The sequence below is a fragment of the Pleurodeles waltl genome, chromosome 9 (genome assembly GCF_031143425.1).
Source record: "Pleurodeles waltl isolate 20211129_DDA chromosome 9, aPleWal1.hap1.20221129, whole genome shotgun sequence".
Taxonomy (NCBI): Eukaryota; Metazoa; Chordata; class Amphibia; order Caudata; family Salamandridae; genus Pleurodeles; species Pleurodeles waltl.
Genome location: NC_090448.1, coordinates 433,741,222 through 433,760,369, shown reverse-complemented (window position 1 = coordinate 433,760,369; position 19,148 = coordinate 433,741,222). Strand labels below are relative to the sequence as shown.

At 42.3% G+C, this 19,148-nt stretch overlaps 1 protein-coding gene across 1 annotated transcript in view; it reads right to left on the bottom strand.

Moving 5' to 3' along the window:
- Nucleotides 1-902: 902 nt before the first annotated feature.
- Nucleotides 903-19,148, bottom strand: part of LOC138259480 (cytochrome P450 2F2-like) — a 286,557-nt gene continuing 268,311 nt past the window's right edge. Inside the window, exons 8-9 of the mRNA XM_069207250.1 lie at nucleotides 12,311-12,452; nucleotides 903-4,802 (exon numbers count right to left, since the gene is read on the bottom strand). Of these exons, the coding sequence (XP_069063351.1) occupies nucleotides 4,621-4,802; nucleotides 12,311-12,452 (324 nt within the window). The 3' untranslated portion in view covers nucleotides 903-4,620. The remainder of the gene's footprint in view (nucleotides 4,803-12,310; nucleotides 12,453-19,148) is intronic.

Below are 19,148 nucleotides of genomic sequence, written 5' to 3'. Positions count from 1 at the left end.
TCATTCTCACATATGAATGAACCTTCAAATATGTGAGTTCAGTATTTCTGCTGTAAAAGAATCCTCTTTTGTTTGATTAAATACACTAAGGCCCTCATTATGACCCTGGCGGATGGGGGAGAAGTGGCAGTAAAACCGCCAACAGGCTGGCGGAAACAAAAATGGAATTATGACCATGGCGGTTACCGCCATGGTCATCCTCCACTTCTCCACTCCGACCGCCAGGGCGGTGACGACCGCTGGGCTGGAGACTTCGGTCTCCAGCCCAGTGGCCGTCACCAGACCACCGGCGGTATCAGCACCCTGCATACCGCCATGGATTTCGGGTGGTTTGGAACCGCCTCAAAATCCATGGCGGTAGACACTATCAGTGCCAGGGAATTCCTTACACCCCCCTACCCACCCCCACCCCCAACATGCACATACACACACCCCTACACACACACATACACCACAACAACACATACCTGCACACATACACGCACACATGCACACAGACATATACGCACACATTTCCCATACACACAACACACCCACCGCATGCATACACGCACTCACACCCCCTACATACTCACATGCACACCCCCATGCACGCACACAACACACACCCCCTCCCCTAACGGACGATCAACTTACCTGGTCCGTTGATCCTTTGGAAGGGGCCAGGATCCATGGGGGCTGCTCCGCCGCCAGCTCCCCGTCACCAGAACACCACCACACCGAATCATGGGACGTGATTCGGTGGCCGGTGTTCTGATGACGGGCGGTGGGGTTGGAGCAGCCTCCACTTCCCCGCTGACCGCCAGTATGGCTGCTGGCGGCTCTCTGTCTGAAAAAGGACAGAGGGCTGCCAGCAGTCATAATACACTGCGCGGAAAACCGCCTGCACTGGCAGTCTTCAGCACGGCGGTACCTCAGTGGTTTTTGGAAAAGACCACCGAGGTCGAAATGAGGGCCTAAGTGTTTGCTCCATGTATACTAAATCTAGCACACATATAGGGTACACATGATCCATGCATGACTTGCCTTTTAGTTTGCTAATAGCTTTGCCATCATGGCAGGGGTGTTTCTCAGTTTCTGTTTTAACACTCACTTGTAATAAATATATTACTAAAGAATGAGGTGGTAGCCCACTGTCATTTATACACAGTACATTTCCAAGAAATGTCCAAAAACCTTACTACTAACTTGCATCTTTACTGATAAAACTTTAAAATGTATTAATAATAATCTGTGAAAATTGAGTTCAGAAAACATTTATCATTTGCACATCGCCAAGTAAAGTGCTCTAACTTTTTTTTCATCCTATTAAAATATTTTTTTCATCTCACAGAAGTACAGAAAATGGTCTTTCACAGCTTCTGAAATATATTTTGAAATTTTTGTAAAGTTGTTATAGTTATATAAATGTTGTGCATTAGTAAAAAGCTGATACAAAAAGCCTTTCACTTCACATATGGCCAGGACTTTCACCTTACAAAATCCTGAAACTCTGCAGTCACAAGGAAAAGTATTTCCATTGCAAGAAGACAAACTGATCTCTGTCTCTGAACACAGAGCAAATATGACAAGAATAAGATTTAAAGGCCTCTTAATTGCTAATTCAGTTTCTGACTGGAACAAACACCTATTCTTTGTCCAGAAGGGTTGAGTGGAATCCAAAAATAGCTCGACCTCATAAAATAAAACTCACCACTCGACAATGAAAATGGTTGAGTAGATTTTTCGAGCCCTGATGAAGCTGCATTTGATTCAGGTTTGATTCACAGTTTTGGTTCCAAATGGCCCACATTGTTACAATAATGACACAGCGTTATCTTCTTCAACATGGCTACATCCATTCCCAAATTCAAATCAACAGACTTTCCTCGTCCTCTACTCTGTTGGACACCCTTCCCATTCTGTGTCATCTGGCTGCCACCTGGAAATCAAAACCCTGCATTCCAGCACCAACACCAGAACTATAACATGGATTTGCCATATAGGGACCATTCTGAAATCCCTTCTGGGCTAACTTTGTTTGAGCCAACATGAATTGTGAGTCATGCTGCATTAACACGGCTTAGGACATATTAGGGTTCTGAGGTCTTGGTATTTGCACATTCTGAGCTGTGACAGTATTACCATGAAGTTGCATTTGATTCAGGTTTGACCAACACTTTTGCTTCCAGTGGCTGAACTTGTTACAAAAATGACACAGTGTAATCTTCTTCCACATGGCTACATTCATTCCTGAATTCAGATCAACAGGCACTCCTCATTCTCTACCTTGTGAGACACCATTCCGCAGTCTGATTCATCTGACCACCACCTGGATATCCAGACCCCTGCATTCCAGCACCAATACCAGGCCTATTACCTGGATTTGCCATATAGGGACCATTCTGAACTACCTTCAGAGCTAACTTTGTTTGATCCAACATGAATTTCTCTTTCATTTTCTTATGCCTTGCTTCTAAATTATTACTGCAATACTTTGCAAACCACAGGGTTTCATCTAAAGGCTTCAACTGCCAACAAATCACATCCTGGTTGAATATGCAAGCTAATCCCTTAGTCTTCAAGAAATTAATCATCTGATTAAATTTTTCTATAACAACAGTAGAGGGAGCGTACACTTGATCATCCCTCTGCAGTTTTGCATTTGAACACTTTACACCCAGCCCACAAACCATTTGGGACAACAATGCCAAAGAAAGTGTTAAAATCCTACCAAAGCATCTGTGAAAAGATCACCAAAACTCCAAGGCACATGCACATAATATGAATACACACCCATGTACTTCTGTCAGTGAGTAAGTGGTAACTTTTGAATCGCTTTTGCTAGTTTCATTCTCTGGCCCTCCAGCTTCACTGCCCTTTATCTTCTTCCACATTTGGTTAGCCCACCACTCTTTGATTTTTTGAATGTCACTCCGCTTTTGGATGTTCACAACTAATTCCTTCAAATGTAATTTCAAACCAGTCATTTGCATATTGTTAAGAGTTTCCTCAATCATGAACATCCTCATGTTCTTTCACAAAGTCTAGCTTTTGGACACACCACCCAATATTCTGCCAATAGTCCTTCTAAGGCTTTGTGAGCCTCACACACACACACACCTAGCTACCTTTCTAGTCTGGAACAACATCTTTTCTTTGTTATACCAGTTTATAAATTCCAACGTTAGTGTGCCATTCAAAATAACTTCAAACTATGTCCTTCCTTTCACACTATTTACTACCCTTGTCAGTGTCTCCTCATCTTCTGGAGCATTTGACTTGAACTTTCATCAGGTACACTCACAATGGGAATTATTGTTGTTTAGTGTCTTGCTCCTGGATCTATAGGTGTACTAGTACTTGGGTAAACTTGGATGGTTCTGACTGAAGGAACAACCGGGGCTGGGGTGACAACAATAATATTCAGAGTTACTAGAGGTGGAGCAGGTGTAGTGACAAGCAACCCTGTAACAATAGGCAATACTACCTCTGGGGAACCTCGTCCTGCTAGTGCAATTGCTTGCAGGTCAACAATGGGTGGAGGACATCCAACTACCTGATTCCCTACAACTGGTGAACTTCCTCCTCCTGGACGAACAACTTTACACGGAGGAGGTTCAGAGGTCAAAGAGTCATCCAAAAAGTCATCACTAGAGTCATTGTTGCGTTTCATCACTCCTGCCTTCTATCTCAATCCCTCTTGAGCTTTCTTTCTCCCCGTTCTTTCACTAGTTAGCATAGGGTACATCCGGATACCTTCAATTATATCTTTCTTCCATGCTTGTTGGTCTGCATCCCACTTCACTTCCATCCAACCACAAACTGCCTTTTAGGGCCTAGTGGGAGATTTCTGCACACTCCCATGTGTTTAAAGCTTCATATTAAGGTGGTCTAGGTAGCGGTATCATTGTGAGCGCTACTCATTGAATCGTGAGTTAAGTATGAATGTGCATATTGGTTGGCTACATCCATGAACAGTCACCTCGCAAATTGATCATTTACCACCCACGTTCACACAATGTAGGATGCATGCCTACATGGAAGTTTTCAGAAACTTATTTTGCACTTCATGAGTATTACATTGGCAATTTTCAAATTATTTTCAACTTCAGGTTCAGCTAAGTTGTATATTGTCTTTTTTCGAAAGCTCTAAATTTCACTGTACAATCAGGTTCTTGGTGAAAATTGAAGATATGCCGTTGAACTACCGATTTACAAAAGCATACTTTGGCAAACAGAGTACCCTTGAGCATCGCTATAATGTGGTCCCTTTATAAACTAAATCAAAGTGAACAAAAATGTAAAAGATGCAGAGAAGCAAGTGGCATGACAGACCCACATAAAAAATCGCCATAACCCCCTAGAGAGGGGACAGAAGCAGCTAGTTCTCACTCGGAATGACAAAATAATTCAAATGGGCTGGTCAAAATTACAAGAATGATCACTTCAGCCAAAATCTGCCTTATAAAGCTATTCACCAGCAAGGAGTACCATTCTTGCCTGTGGATAGGTTTGTAGCCTCAGGCTTCCATTTGAAAGTGAATTGGAGAAATGTGGGCTGGAGTCTCATCATGAATAATACATGTAATAACTAGCTTTCTGTAAGGTTCGATCGTAGTTGATGGAGAGGTTTGGCTCTTAGCGAGGGAGAAAGCAGATTTTGTACGGGCGAGGAATATTTCCCAAGCCACTGCTTTCTGGTGTGATGTCAATGTCCTTTGGGTGGACAAGTGCTTTCAGCTTAAAGTTCTGCAAGATGGTGGTGAAGAAGAGGAACAGCTCCATCAGGGCCAGGCTCTCCCCAAGGCAGATTCGTTTCCCTAAAAAAACAAAACAGTGAGAAGTCAGGTGGACAATTAGAATCTTGGTCTTGAGCTGGAGTAAGCAGGACATTATGAGAAAAGATGCAAAGACTGTCACCAGGTTCAGCCACATAGTTGAGTAAGATGTTCCAGATAGAAATAGATACTCAACTGTCTGTATCAGCACCATGAAATTCAGGTGAGGCCTGTCCTTTAGGGCGGAGGGGCCACCCCCCACCTTTTGCCCCTCATGAAGAGTGCTGGTCGGGCTGAACAAAGGTCAGCCTGACAGACACTCTTCATGTTCAGGTCAGGCAGCCAGGAGCAGACATGAGCGATTTGTGCAGACTCCTGGCTGCCTGAGCTGACCTTTGCTGGGCTGAAGAGGACACAGCTCCTGCCGGCGTGACCTCCTCGGCTCAGCAAAGGTGCCTAGAGGCACTCCCCCGGGAGATGAGGGAAGCGTCACCCATTGACTTTGACCTGGGTGCTTCAGGTTTAAGCCCTGAAGCGCCAGGGTGAGTGTCTATCAATGACACCTTGTCACAGAGTGGGGTGGGGACAGCAGTCTCACTGACCCCATCCCACTCTGTGACGAAGTTGGGACTGCTGCCTTCCCTCGGGAATGCAGCAGTCCCAACCCTCCTGGGACCTCCGAGGTTGAAGGTAAGTATGTGTGTGTGCGATTATTTTAAATGAATGTTTGGTGCATGCGTGCATGTTTGAATGTTGATGAGTGTTGTTAATGGATGTGCATGCATGCGTGTGTGTGTGAAAGAATGAGTGTGAGTGTGCTTCCCGCCCGCCCCCCTCCCTCCTAAAACTGCTGGCCGCCACTGCTGAAATTTAAATCTAATCCAAAGTTTTGCTATGGCATATATCGCATGCTTTCCCGGAAATCAATCTTATACCATCTGCCTTCACCTATTTTATTCTTTCTTTTATTCCACATGAATGTGCTTAAAAATTTACAAAAGAACTAGTAACGATATCTACAATACACTTTTAAGTACTAATAAGGTGTTTGAAAGAAGAAAGCTGGAGTAAAACAAATAAATTATTATAATAATAAATATATTAAAAATCATACAAAATATGAAGGATTTGTATATGGAGTGAAGGACATAGACTATATTCAATTTGAATATTGTAAGTCACCAATAAGTTCAGCGACTTAGGGCGGAAGGCCATGAAGGCTTTGTATAGTCACATATTCCTTGTGGTTACCCCATATTATAAGTTTGAGTGTATTTTATTCCTTGTAAAATATAGTAAACCAGGTTTGTCGTGGCATAACAGGTCACTTTCTAAGCCCAGGAGTCATGTCTGGAGTACAGCAAGAGTAAGTGATACCCAGTCATAGCAAAATCTTTGTGAATCTGGCCCATCATTTCTCAGGGTGATTACCACTAAAAGGCAAACGCCATTTTTTAGACCGGTATAATTCAACATCTTAACCATACCAGTTCGCTCATCTGACCATTGAAATCACAATTTTATCCAAACACGCAAAAGTGAAAGGCACAAGATATGTATATCCCAATTATTTCCTTTAGTTCAAATTCAAAAAGAGTAAACAAAGGATCTTTTCATGGCAAGGGTCCTCGATTCTTAACAAATAGGATCAAACTTTATAGGCCAGCTTGGGAGCTCCGCTCCCCTTTTTTAAAGTTACTGAACATTCTAAAATATAGTAAAAGACGAATGGGTGGTGGCAGTTTTTCTGTAAAAGTCCCAATAATTTGGAACCCTCCGGCCCTGTTTTACGTTCGTACACTGATATTTTAACTTTTAGGAAGAATTTAACGGCTTGGTTTGTTAAACAAGCCTAACAACTTCATTAGAAATTGCACTTAACATACAGCATAATCACAGTGTATTGTCTGAGAATAGGGATTGACCATTGTTTGGTGCCCGTTGGCGCCTAGTTACAGGTATGTATTTTGTTTTATCTTTTGCAAAACCAATAAAAATATCTTTATAAAAAAAAAACATACAGCATAATCTTCTGATTTTACTTTAGCGTCAACGTTCGCTCAATAAATTTAAATTAACATAACATAACTTAACATACCACATCATAACAAAACAGCTCTGGTTTACTTTTGTGGAATTTGCAGTAAAGGAATTTAATTGAATTTCCATGTCTCGTGCTTCTCACTTTTGAGTATTTCTCAGAGTGGGGTAGTTATAGTACTGACAGTGGAGAGACTCCTTTACTGCGGCAGCTATGACGACTGTTCTGTGTGCCCTAGCTATCACTGAGAGGCGCTCTCGTCATGCTTTTTGTGGTTCGGTGTAGAGCTATTGCGATATCATGTGTTACTTGGTATACTTTATTACATGTGGCAAAATATGTCATTTTCTCATTACAAGCCGGTTCTATCACCGCACTCCCATTTAAAAAGAAAATAATGAGTGGGAGTACGTGCAGGTATTGCATTGCTTTATGAGTTATGCTAAAGTTTTAAGTCTCAAAAGGTATTCTAGATGTTCTCAAAAATTAGATAAGAAAGCCTGGTGGATGAGATACTCCAACAAAACGTGGCGGATATCCCAGTCACGGTATTACAAGTGTCTTAGGGCGCGATGCACAGCAGACAAAACATCCTCCACGTTTTTGACGGACTATCCCACCTGACAAACTCCAAATAAGGCCCATTGTGACTAGTGGTGAACACAGATTTAACGTCACCAATAAAGTAAGGGAAAGTTGGGGTTCGAAACTGGGTTTCTGGTATGTACCCTGTCCAAGCAAGAACCACATTCCTAGCCAGGGTAAGTCACCAAAAACCAACTTATCCTATGCTCACTCTTTAATAGGGTTGTCAGTCATGCTTAACTGTAGAGGCAATGTACAAAGTATTTGTGCAACGCTTAAACAGTAACACAGAGAAAACACCACAAAAGACTCCATTCCATGTAAGAAACATAGAGCTTAATTGTATAAATAAAACAACACAAAAATGACACAAATGCAGTAAGTAGAAGTCAACACATGAATTTTTAAAGAATAAACTGTAAAATAGCCCTTAGAAGCAAGAAGTTTGTGCCAGCTGCGATGGACTCGTGTGCCAGATACAGTGCCCCACCTATGTCCCCTGAACCAAAGTACCTTGATCCTGGATTCACTGAAGTCAAGGAAGATGTGGGGTGGAGCCGAGGCGATGCATCAGTTAAAATCCCGAAACAGAAGGCTATTCATCAGTTTTCTCCACGCAAAGTCAGTGATGTGTTGGTTCCAAGGGCGATGCGATGGGGCCGAATGCAATGCAGCGTTTCTTCTCCTGTAGCAGAGAATGTGTTAATTCCGAGGGCGATAGGTGGTTCCGCCGGTGATGCGCTGCAAAGGCGAAGCAGCACTGGTTCTGATGAGATTGCATGGATTTGGATGCAGTAAGCACCTTAGGCCTCACTTCCAAGGGTCCAGGACTGGGGTGGCACAACTTGGCAGGGTAGACTCACAGATGGTAGAGTCCAAGTGCAGCAGCAGAAGGGTAGGACGTCTTTTGTGTCCCTGAGACTTCAGAAAACAGGAGACCAGTCAGCCTGCCCTTCAAGTCACTCTGAGTTCTGGGTTGGAGAGATGGAGGTCCATTCTCTCTCCCTCCCAGGCAAGTGGGCATCAGGCAACATGTCAGCACAGAAAAACAGAAGTCCAACCAAGTAGCAGTCCAGCAGAATGCCAGTTCTTGTAGCAACGCAGCAGTCCTTCTTCCTGGCAGAGTATCCAAAGGTCCAGAAGTGTACTGAGATGGTGGTGCCAGAGATCCAGTACTTATACCCAGTTGGGCCTTTGAAGTGGGGGAGTCTTCAAAGACAAGCCTTTGAGGGGTACAGAGGCTCTGCCCTTCCTGCCCTAGTCCCAAACTCACTACAAGGGGTGTGCAGCCCCTTGAGTGGGAACACAACACAGCCTATTCAGGTGAAAGTGATGCAGTGCTCAGCTCCGACCCCCTCATCAAGCCAGTTAATGGCCCATCAAGTCACATCTAAGCTCCCACTGTGTGTGACTGTCTAGAGGGAAAACACAAAGCCCAGCTGTCACCCACCCCAGACATGTTATAGGAGACAGGCAACATGCACCAAGGGGCATATTTATACTCCATTTGTGCTGAATTTGTGTAATTTTTTAATGCAAATTTGGCACAAAAATAACTCGATATTTATATTTTGACATCAAACACGTCTAACATGGATATATTGGAGTTTGCACAATTTTTTAGATGCGTGAACCTACCTTGCGTCAATGAGATGCAAGGTAGGCGTTCTCATCTAAAAAATAGTGCTAACGTCATAGCCTTATATTTATCCACCGTGCTAAAATGACGCACGGTGGGAGGAAGGGCTAAATAATGGTGCAAAGCTTGCTTTGCACCATTATTTAACACCTGGGTCAGACCAGGCTTTAGAGGACCTATGTACCCATTTCCATGGTTAAAAACCATGAAATGGGTCCACAGGTGCCCCCCTCAAGCCCTAGGAAAACCCACCACCAGAGGGACACCAGAGGATGGGGGACCCCGTCCCAGTTAAGTAGGGTAAGTAGAGGTAAGTATTTTTTTTTAAATTAAAGTGCTATCAGGGGCCCAACGTGGGCCCCCCCTGCATGGCACAGGGTGCAATGGCCATGCCCGGGGAACACTGGTCCCCTGTGCTGGTAATTAGGGTGGTGGGCATGACTTCTGTCTTTTCTAAGACAGGAGTCATGTAGTATGGATGGTTTTGCTTCAGAAAATGACGCTAGGCGGGTTAGAGGCATTTTGTTGTACCTCTAACCAGCCTAATGTCATTTTTTGGTGCAAAACTCCCTTCTGCCATACCGCCAGCCCCACCCAGCTAATGTCATTTTTTATGCTAGCCCACCCTTTGCACTGGCTTGCGCCATTCCATAAATGTGGGGCCCGGCTGGTGCTCAGGAATGGCGCAAGCTGGTGCTAAACTTTTTGATGCAAAACTGCATTAGTGCAGGTTTGCATCAAAAAGTATAAATATGCCCCCAAATGTTTAAAGGTAGAAAATGCCAATTTTCTCGAAGTACTAAATTGGGGGGTTGGGCTCAGTTGCTCAGCAAGGTTGTCACTAATAAATCAAACAACAATAGATACCTATGCCGATAATTGTTCTGTCCACACAGGCTTTGAAAGTGATCATGTTTTTAATCTTTCTGACCTCATAGTTATTTAGTTAAACCTTATATAGGGCAAAATAGGACAAATCCATTCATTTCTTGAATTAATGACTAGTATACTGTAATTGTGTTTAAAGTACTCTGTTTTGTTATTAATTTGATGTATGATATATGGTTTATGTCCTTTGTTTTTTTAGTTCATGGGCATTAAATATTGTCAAAAGTGCAGTGTTTGTCTTAAGAATATGGCAAACGTATAAATGTGTTGTTTAAAATAATTACAGTTTAACAAAAAAAAATATGAGGTCAAGAAAATTAAATACATGATCATTTTCAAAAACTGTTTGGACAAACCAGTTGTTCATCTTAAGTATCTATTGTTGTTTGAACTCTCTAAAAGTGACATTTTCAGAATTGCAATTTTAAATCCACTTCCCCATAAGTTAGAATTTTAAATTGTGATTCCAGAAACAGCAAACTTGAAATTCGTATGTCTTCCAAATTGTAAATTACACTTATAAGAAGTAATAAAGTAATCCCAATGTTATCCTATTGGAGAGATAGGCCTTGCTGTAGTTAAAGACGACTTTGGGAGTTTTTAACTACCAGGACATGTAAAACCTAAAAGTACATGTTCTGCCTTTTACATACATTGCACCCTGCCCTCTGGGTTGTCCAGGGCCTACCTTAAGTGTGACCTATACGTATAGAAATGGAAGGTTTGGGCCTTGCAAAAAGGTGATTTTGTCAGATCGACATGCCAGTTCCGAACTACACACACAGGCTCTGCAATGGCAGACCTGAGCCATGGTTAAGGGGTTACTTAAGTGGGTGACACTATCAGTGTTGCAGACCCACTAATAGCATTTAATTTACAGGCCCTAGGCACATGTAGTGCCCTTTACTAGGGACCTAGTGAGTATAAGCCAATGTTACCATGTTTTAAGAAGAGAGCACATGTAAATTAGCACTAGTTATCAGTGGTAAAGTGCTCAGAGTCTTAAAGCCAGCATCATGAAGTCATAAAAAGTGAAGGAGGAAATCAAAATGTTTGGGGGTGACCCTGCAGAAAGGCTAATTTTCAACAGTTGTGAAACCAAGTACTTCACCAACAAGGGTGAAGTTTACTGAGTTAACTGGGTGAAATTATATTTTCACAGCAGCCCATTGTTTTGGTCATTGTTTTGCTAAAGCAAAATTGGACCTCAGGGTGCAGGGATTTGGCTCACAGTTTTTCCCACTACCGTTTAGGGTTACAATAAATTGCTGTAGCACCCACCATACACTGCGTGCCAGATGTTCCGTCCTAGAAAATTGGACTTCTGGTGAAAATGAAATGGCTCCAGCCATCTTTCTTCTGCGGACATAAAGAGGTGAGTATTTATGTAAGACTGCAATGGGGAACCAGTAGACATAAGTGGCAGCCAGAGAGCATTCTTGCTGCTTTACAGATGCTTTCCAATGTGTATCTGTTGTGTGGTGGCCATCTTGCTGCCCAACCTAGTTCATGCTAAAGTTTTGCAGGCACCATCCTTGTCGGTGCTGCTAAGTGTAACATGTAGGAATAGGTCAGCTGTGTCTTAAGACTTATTTGGGACCCTAGTATTGTAAGTATAGTGTTGTTTGAACAGCTACCCTGTAGTTAGCTATATAGCAATCTTGACAATATTTTGGTTCTCAATAATTGTAATTACTTTCTCAACTCTAGCTTTTGAATGTAATTACCCCTTGTGATGCAGCCATATTTTCCAACATCCTTCCAAACATCCCATTCAACACTATTATTATAATGGTCATTCTCAAAATCATTAAACGAGCTCCACAATGATCAAGGGGATATAACATATCTTTTGACCTTGATGATGATCAATCGATTAAGATATAGCTTACCTGTTCTTGATATGAACAAGAGAAGCAAACACAAGAAAATCATAAAATTGGCCCAGACTTTCAGGGATCACATGATGATTGAATTGGTAGCTCCTTTACACAACTGCTGTACATAATCATCCACATGAGCTGAATCGATACTAGATTTTCAGAATACCCACATGGGATAAATTGTCATAGTTCACCAAAATTAAAAAGGCAGTGTTTAAACTGAAAATTTGCCATGGACCTGATTTGCATGCACAGCGTGGACCCACTTGCAAAACCACATTTCAAAAAGTACATATATTTTTTTATGGCCGGATATTCACAGTGAATCACTTAAACAATTGTTAAAGTCATGTGTGTTGTGTTTTTATCTTGCCTATGCAGAGGGCCTCTTTTCTGATCCAGAGATGAGCCTTCAAATTATAATCTTGTCTCTACAGACAGTCTCTACTTTTTATTTGACACATCTTCAAGCCAATTTTAATCTGTTCACTTGAGTCTGAACATCTTTTCTTACCTGCAGAAAATGCCATAAATGCTTCATTCTTCTTGAACAGACCATTTTCATCCAGAAAGTGGGTAGGATCAAATTGTGTTGGGTTTTTGAATTTGGTGGGGTCAAACTGTGAAGTGCATAGCAGGGGAATAATATTCAGGCCCTAAAAATAAAAGTTGAGTGAAAACTTTGTTAAATTTCTTCTAGAGCTCTGTAGCCTGTTTAGTATTAGTAAAATGTATTGTATATGGGTTGCATTATAAAACATTCACTGAAAAATATTCAAGACTGAAGTAATAACAACTTGATATAAAGTCTATAGGAAAGATACATGTGGTGTGCAGAACCCAAACAAAAGTTAATCACAGTGCCATAAGCAAAACATATAATCACTGTAAAACAGTGAATTAAAAGTTATTAGGGTGATGGAAGCCTGCCCTATAAATCCAAACACTAAAAAAAAAAAAAAAAAAGGGCCCTGCAGTATTAGAGGCAAACGTTTCACTTTTCATTTGCAAACCAATTTGCAACAGCTGAGAGACTTTTCTAATCTACAAATACACCAAACAAACAATTTCTTAAAGTTCCATACTTATGTGAATATTTATAGATTGAGTAATGTACCACTTGTTTTTGGTATTCCAGATTTGTAATTCCATATTACGGAAATGCTACTGCATTATGTTAATCCAAATTGCAAATGGTCACAAAACACAGAAACTGCACATGGAACATACCATCAGTTTCATCAATTGAAAGAAGGTGATAATAGGCGCTATTTTAGAAGGGGGACAAAAACATTTTTACATTGAGAATGGCTAATCTCTATGCTTTGGTAAGGCGATTGTACATCCTGACTGCACCAGAGGGGAGACGGACAGGAAAGGAAACAATTTTGTGGTCCTAGTACACATATCTAATCAGGTAGAGGAGGAAGTTTATGCCAAATAGGAATTAAGTTGGATGGTTATTTTCAGATTTAATAGACAGACTTGAAACAATCCTTGGAAGGCAAATTCAACAAAGCCATGCAATACCTGCTCATATACTCGTGCTTAGCTCCCTACATCTTTCTGCCTTGGGGTGCTACCAAGAAGTAACATATCCAGGAAGAATATCCCAAAGCACCTTTTGAATGTGTTTTCAAATTTTTGCATATGCAATGCTGTCTAAAATTAATTTACAATACATCTCTTTTCAAAGCAGTCCAGGTTACCTTAATGCCACTAGGGTAGACTTGTATGTCTTTCTTAAGATTCAAGATGTAATTGACTATTTTGATGGCAATCACATCTTAATATGGCTGCTCTCACACACTGAGTACCTGTACAGAAATAGAAAATCCATCACTAACTTAATATCCAGGTGGCTCACAGTGTCACTTCTATTATTATTGATCTAGGGGGTAAATATTTATGGAGTATATATGATTCCTTCATCTTTTGTTAATTTTTTTTAAACATATTTTTTATTGTTGTCAAGGCATTACATACATTTTTGTTCTCAGAGCATCTTTCCATAACTTTTGTTATGTGATACAGAATCATTTTTCCACTTTTTCTTTTAACATTTTTATACAGTAAATTGTTACATTTTATTGCCTGTTCCAACCTTTTCCCTTATTTTTTTTTTCCATTTAACATCTCTGCTTAACTTTTGTCTATCACTTAGTCATCTCTTCCAATTATACATGGAGTTATTGGTTACCAGGTCACAAATTTCTTCTTTTGTTCTAATTTTTTCAACTTTCTAGTTTCTAGTCCATTGGGGGGTTATGACGTGTCTATTTCTTTGTGTGTTTTGTCTATCCACCTTCTTCTTTACTCACTGTCTCAAAAGTTTCTATTAGTGCATCCCAGTCCGGGGCTACCGGGCATTCTCTCATTCCAGCGTTATCTTCCCGTCTAAGTTATGTGCCCTCTGCTTTCCCCCATTCCATCACCTCTGCTTTCCATTGAGTTATTGTAGGAGCTATGGTTGCTTTCCATCGTCTTGTTATGAGGCGTTTCTCTAATAGTAGTGACAGATTTATTAGTCTGGTTATTGTTTTCTTTTTTTTTAAGCATGGGAGCATACCAAGTATGCATACCTCTATAGTATATTGTATGGTGTTACGCCTAATATGGTAGTTACTCCTTTCCAGTATGTCACTATACCAGGGCAGTCCCAGAGCATGTGTAGTAGATCAGGATCCTCCCCTCCACATCTGGGGCACACCGAGGGTGTCCCCGGGTATAGGATATGTAGTCTATGTGGTGTAAGGTATGCCCTATGCAGTATGGCAAATTGAATAAATTTGAATCTCGTTATTCCGGGATATTTGGCTTAGGTATTTAAGTATGTTGGACCAGTCTTCTTCGGATAGCTCCTTATCTATGTCTGTTTCCCATTTGAGTTTAAGCGCCAACAAGGGATATGCTAGGTGTGTTCTGACTCCCTTATATAGCCATTTTATTAAGTGCCTACCCTGCCCCACATTGTATATAGCCTGGACAAGATCATGTGTAGGAGGCTCCTTGTCTATGATCCAGTGTTTTTTGACATAGTGTGTAATTCTAGCATGTAGGATAAAGCATGAGGGTGACAGATCGTGTTCATAGATTTAGTCTGTATGGGTAAGTAATCGCTGATCTTTGAATAGGGCACCAACTGTGGTTATTCCCTCCTGTGTCCAGCTGGATAGTGTGTTGTGGGTTAGTGTACCTGCTGTAATTGGTAGGCCCAGCAATGGTATATTGGGAGAGTAAGGGAGTATGTTGGAAGTGTATTTTAGCGATAATTTCCAGTATTGCAAGGCCACCCTTAGAAGAAGCGGAGTATTTCTGGGGATCTGGCCCCCGGGGCACAGCAGGGCATGTATGCTGCCCTTGTCAACAATTAGTTGAGTATATTCTATTTCTTGGAGGTTGCAACCGGCCAGCCAATATGCTAGCCATTGAAGTTGGCTTGCTACGCAGTATGCTTAAAAATCCGGCGCTCCCATATCACCTTGGTCCACAGACATCTGCAGTTTAAGCAAACTTATCCGACGTCTACCCCTTCCCCATACAAGATCTAGTAGCATCGAGTTGAGTGTTTTAAAGTAGGATTCTGGTACTCTTATTGGTAAAGTTGCGAAATAGTATAGGAGGCAGGGCAACATTACATTTTGGCCAGGGCTAGTCTGTCCGCTATCGATATTGGCAGCGCGATCCAAAATTGGATTTGTGGTCTAAGTGCGGACATTGCTCTCTTTAGATTCCCCTCTAGTAGATCTGTTGTGGCCCGATATATCTGAAGACCTAGATATGGGAATGTGTTTGTGGCCTTTTGTAGTTGTTGTTCGTCAAATGGTATTGTATTATCATCCTCTGTTTCATAGAAGGTGAATGCAATAGATTTGTTAAAATTAATAGCCAGCCCTGACAGTGGTGTGAACCTCTGGAAAATAGATGCTATTGCATCGGGGGGTTGCCGGAGGTCCTTGATATATAACTTAATATCATCTGCATATAGTTAGACTGCATGTTTTGTATTTTCTATGTCTATTCCCCATGATCCGCTGCCTTGTCTCAGTAGTTGTGCCAGGGGTTCTATTGCCAGGACAAACAGTAGGGGGTATAAAGGACATCCCTGCCTAGTATCTCTATTTGCTTGGTAAGAGTCAGATAGATTCTGTCCTGTGCGTGCTCTTGCTGTTGGTTCAGCATATAGGAGGCGGACCCATTTTGCATATTCCGGGGGAATCCCGAATTTTTCCAGCACTGCCAGCATATAGTCCCAAAGTAAAGAGTCGAAAGCCTGTCGCAGATCAAGTGAGAGACACCCCGCGTGTGGGAGTCCCTTCCTGGCCGCGTCCATTACATGGTATAAGCGGCGTATACTGAGGGAGGTGCATCTGGATGGGATGAAACCACATGGATCCATAAGGATCAGGCCACCAATATAGCGAAGAAGTCTCTGTGCTAATATTTTTGCTAATATCTTATACTCCAAATTCAGTAGGGATAGCAGTCTGTAGGATGAAATATCGGTTGCATCCTTACCCGGTTTTAGGAGGGAGGTCTCTATTGCCTGTTTGCTAGTATCTGGGAGATATCCTATTGCCAGTGAGGCTTGATATAATTGCTCCAGGTGTGGGGCAAGCTGTGCGCTGTATGTGGAGTAAAACTCAGATGGGAGCCCATCCGAGCCCGGCGCCTTGTTTCGTGCCATGTTTTTAATAGTTTCTCGTAACTCTCCTTATTTGGGCGCTTAGTTTCTCTCTGGCCTCTTCATGGAGTGTTGGGGGGTCGATATTAGCTAGAGAGGCCGTAATTTCTGCTCTTTCTATTAATGGTGGGGCAGCGTATAGGGCTGTGTAATAATCTCAGAAAGTGTTATTGATTTCTAGTTGTGTTGTTATATTTCCTTGGTGTGGGATGTTGATATGTATTATAGGAGTGGGGGGTGGATCATCCCTAATCAGTCTTGCCAGGAGTGCACCTGCCTTTTCTCCCTCGCTGTGTGCTCGTTCCCTATATTTTACATAGTAAATTTTTCTCAGTCTCTCAAGGAGTTGTGTGTGCTCGGTTCTTGCTTCCTGTAGATGCTGGGTTTTGTGGGGCTGTGATATTGATTCTTTTTCTAGGATTCCCAGCCTGCTCTCTACTTGTTGCAGTTCTTGCACCAGTGTTTTCCCCATTCCCGATATATTGCTCAATATCGTACCTCTTATCACTACCTTGAACGCTTCCCATTCTATCAGGGGGGAGGACGCCGACCCTGTGTTATTTTTTTAAAAATTGGTGGTCGTCTGGCACACTTCTTCCCTCAGGGGGGTGTCCTCTAGTACTGATGGCTGTAACCGCCACGTAGGGATAGGCGTAGACGATCGACCCCATAATATGGGCAGTTCTAAAGGGTTATGGTCAGAGAGCATCTTTCCAAGTATGTGGTCTTAGTCACTTGTGTCTGTAACGGTGTTGTGCATACCATACGATCTAATCGTATGTGAACTTTATGTGGATAGGAGTAGAAAGAGTATTCCCTCATACCAGCATTTTTGGGCCGCCATATATCTATAAGTGACCAGCCCTGTAGCCAAGTGTTTAGCGCCTCAGCTTGTTTTTGGACGTTCATCCCTGACAGTGGTGGGGTACTACGATCTAGGCCGGTATCAAGTATTGCGTTAAAGTGTCCCCTCAGTACCCATGGGATATGTGCCCATTGTATCAGTGTCTTCGATAGTCTCTCCAGAAACGCATCCTGTCCAACATTAGGGGTGTAAATGCTACCTATTACTATGGGTTTCCCATCTAGGTTGCCTTTAATTAGAGTGTATCTGCCTTCCACGTCTATTTTGGTATCTAGTACTTCAAAAGGTACACCGGCCCTAATCCACACAGCCGTCCCACGTGCGAACGATGAGTATGATGTGTGTAAAAATGGTCCCCTCCATTTCTTACGGAGTTTTGATACTTCATGGGTGGTAATATGGTTCTCTTGTAAATAAGCAATGTGTATTTTTCGGCGATTTAGATGGGCCAATATTCTATGTCTCTTTTGTATGGCTCCCATTCCCCTTACATTCAAAGTGACTATATTGTGCTCATGTTGTGTAGTCATTCTGGGGTGTTAACCTCTTTATCCCTCCCTGGACTCTCCATGTCTGGTGTCCTCTTTGTAGTAGCATATATGAATTGTTTGTGGATGACAATGTGTGTATCAGTGAACAATACTAAATCCTAATTGAAATACCGGGTAGAGCACGAACCAGCTCTGCCAAACTTTTCTGTAATACATAACTATTCTATTACTGCAAAAGTATACAAATAGTAAGGAGCCTACGCAATGGGGCGAAACAAGATGTGGAGTCTATAATTCTTGCCCGTAAATAACAGGTTCTTTAGTGGGTAAGGAAGACCGCGGAGCTCTACCGCCCGAGCCCGCCACTTGGAAGAAGGCCTCAGGGCCCTAAAATGTATGGGTGTAGCACAGTTTCTAGCATTGAGGGAACTGATCAACACAGGTCTCGTGCCGTTTGTGGGGTGATTACAGGAAATAGTGTCAGGCTCCCTTCTGAGTCCGATGCCATGGTGCTGTCCATCGATGAGGCCACACCACATGAGGGGGAGTTCACTTCCTGTAGGGAGTATGCTGATTGTATCGCATCGTTTTGGCCTTCCTGTGCTTGTTGGGGTGTCGGGCCTGCTTTTTTCCTCTGAGTTTGTGATCTGTTTCGCTTGTCTCTGCGGGGTTGGTGATATTGTTACCCCTTCCGTTCAGAGTCTTTGCTTTACTCCCTGGAAAGATGTTCTGCGTTTCTGAACTATCATAGTGTAGTCTGGGTAGAAGGAGATTCGGGCATTGTCCACTATAATGGGATCAATTTCTCTTGCCATTTGTAGTATGGTATCTCTGTCTCTGAAGTTTAATATCCGCGCTATTAAGGGACGGGCTGGTATACCCGGCGGGGGTTTCCTGCTTGGGATACGGTGTGCTCTCTCTACCACAAAGTGGACTGATAGGCGTTCCTCGGCGATTGTTTTCAGCCATCCTTCCACATATTGTGTTGGATTTTTCCCTTCTTTTCCTTCCGGGATTCCTAGTATGCGGATATTATTGCGTCTTGACCGCTACTCTGCATCTTCTGCTCTTTCTTGCAGAGCCTGCACTTGTTGTTGAAGTAGTTCAATGGCGGTTCTGTTGTCATTATGGGTTGGCAGTATTTCTGCGATATTAGATTCTGTTTTCTGTATTCTATCAGATAGGTTTTTTTGGTCATCTCTTAGGATACTCAGTTCTGCTGTGATAGAGCCCAGCCTGTTCTCAATTGCTTGTCTAGAGTCTTTGATTTCTTGCAGAATAAGGTCAAGTTTGTCTGCTGGATTTTTTACTG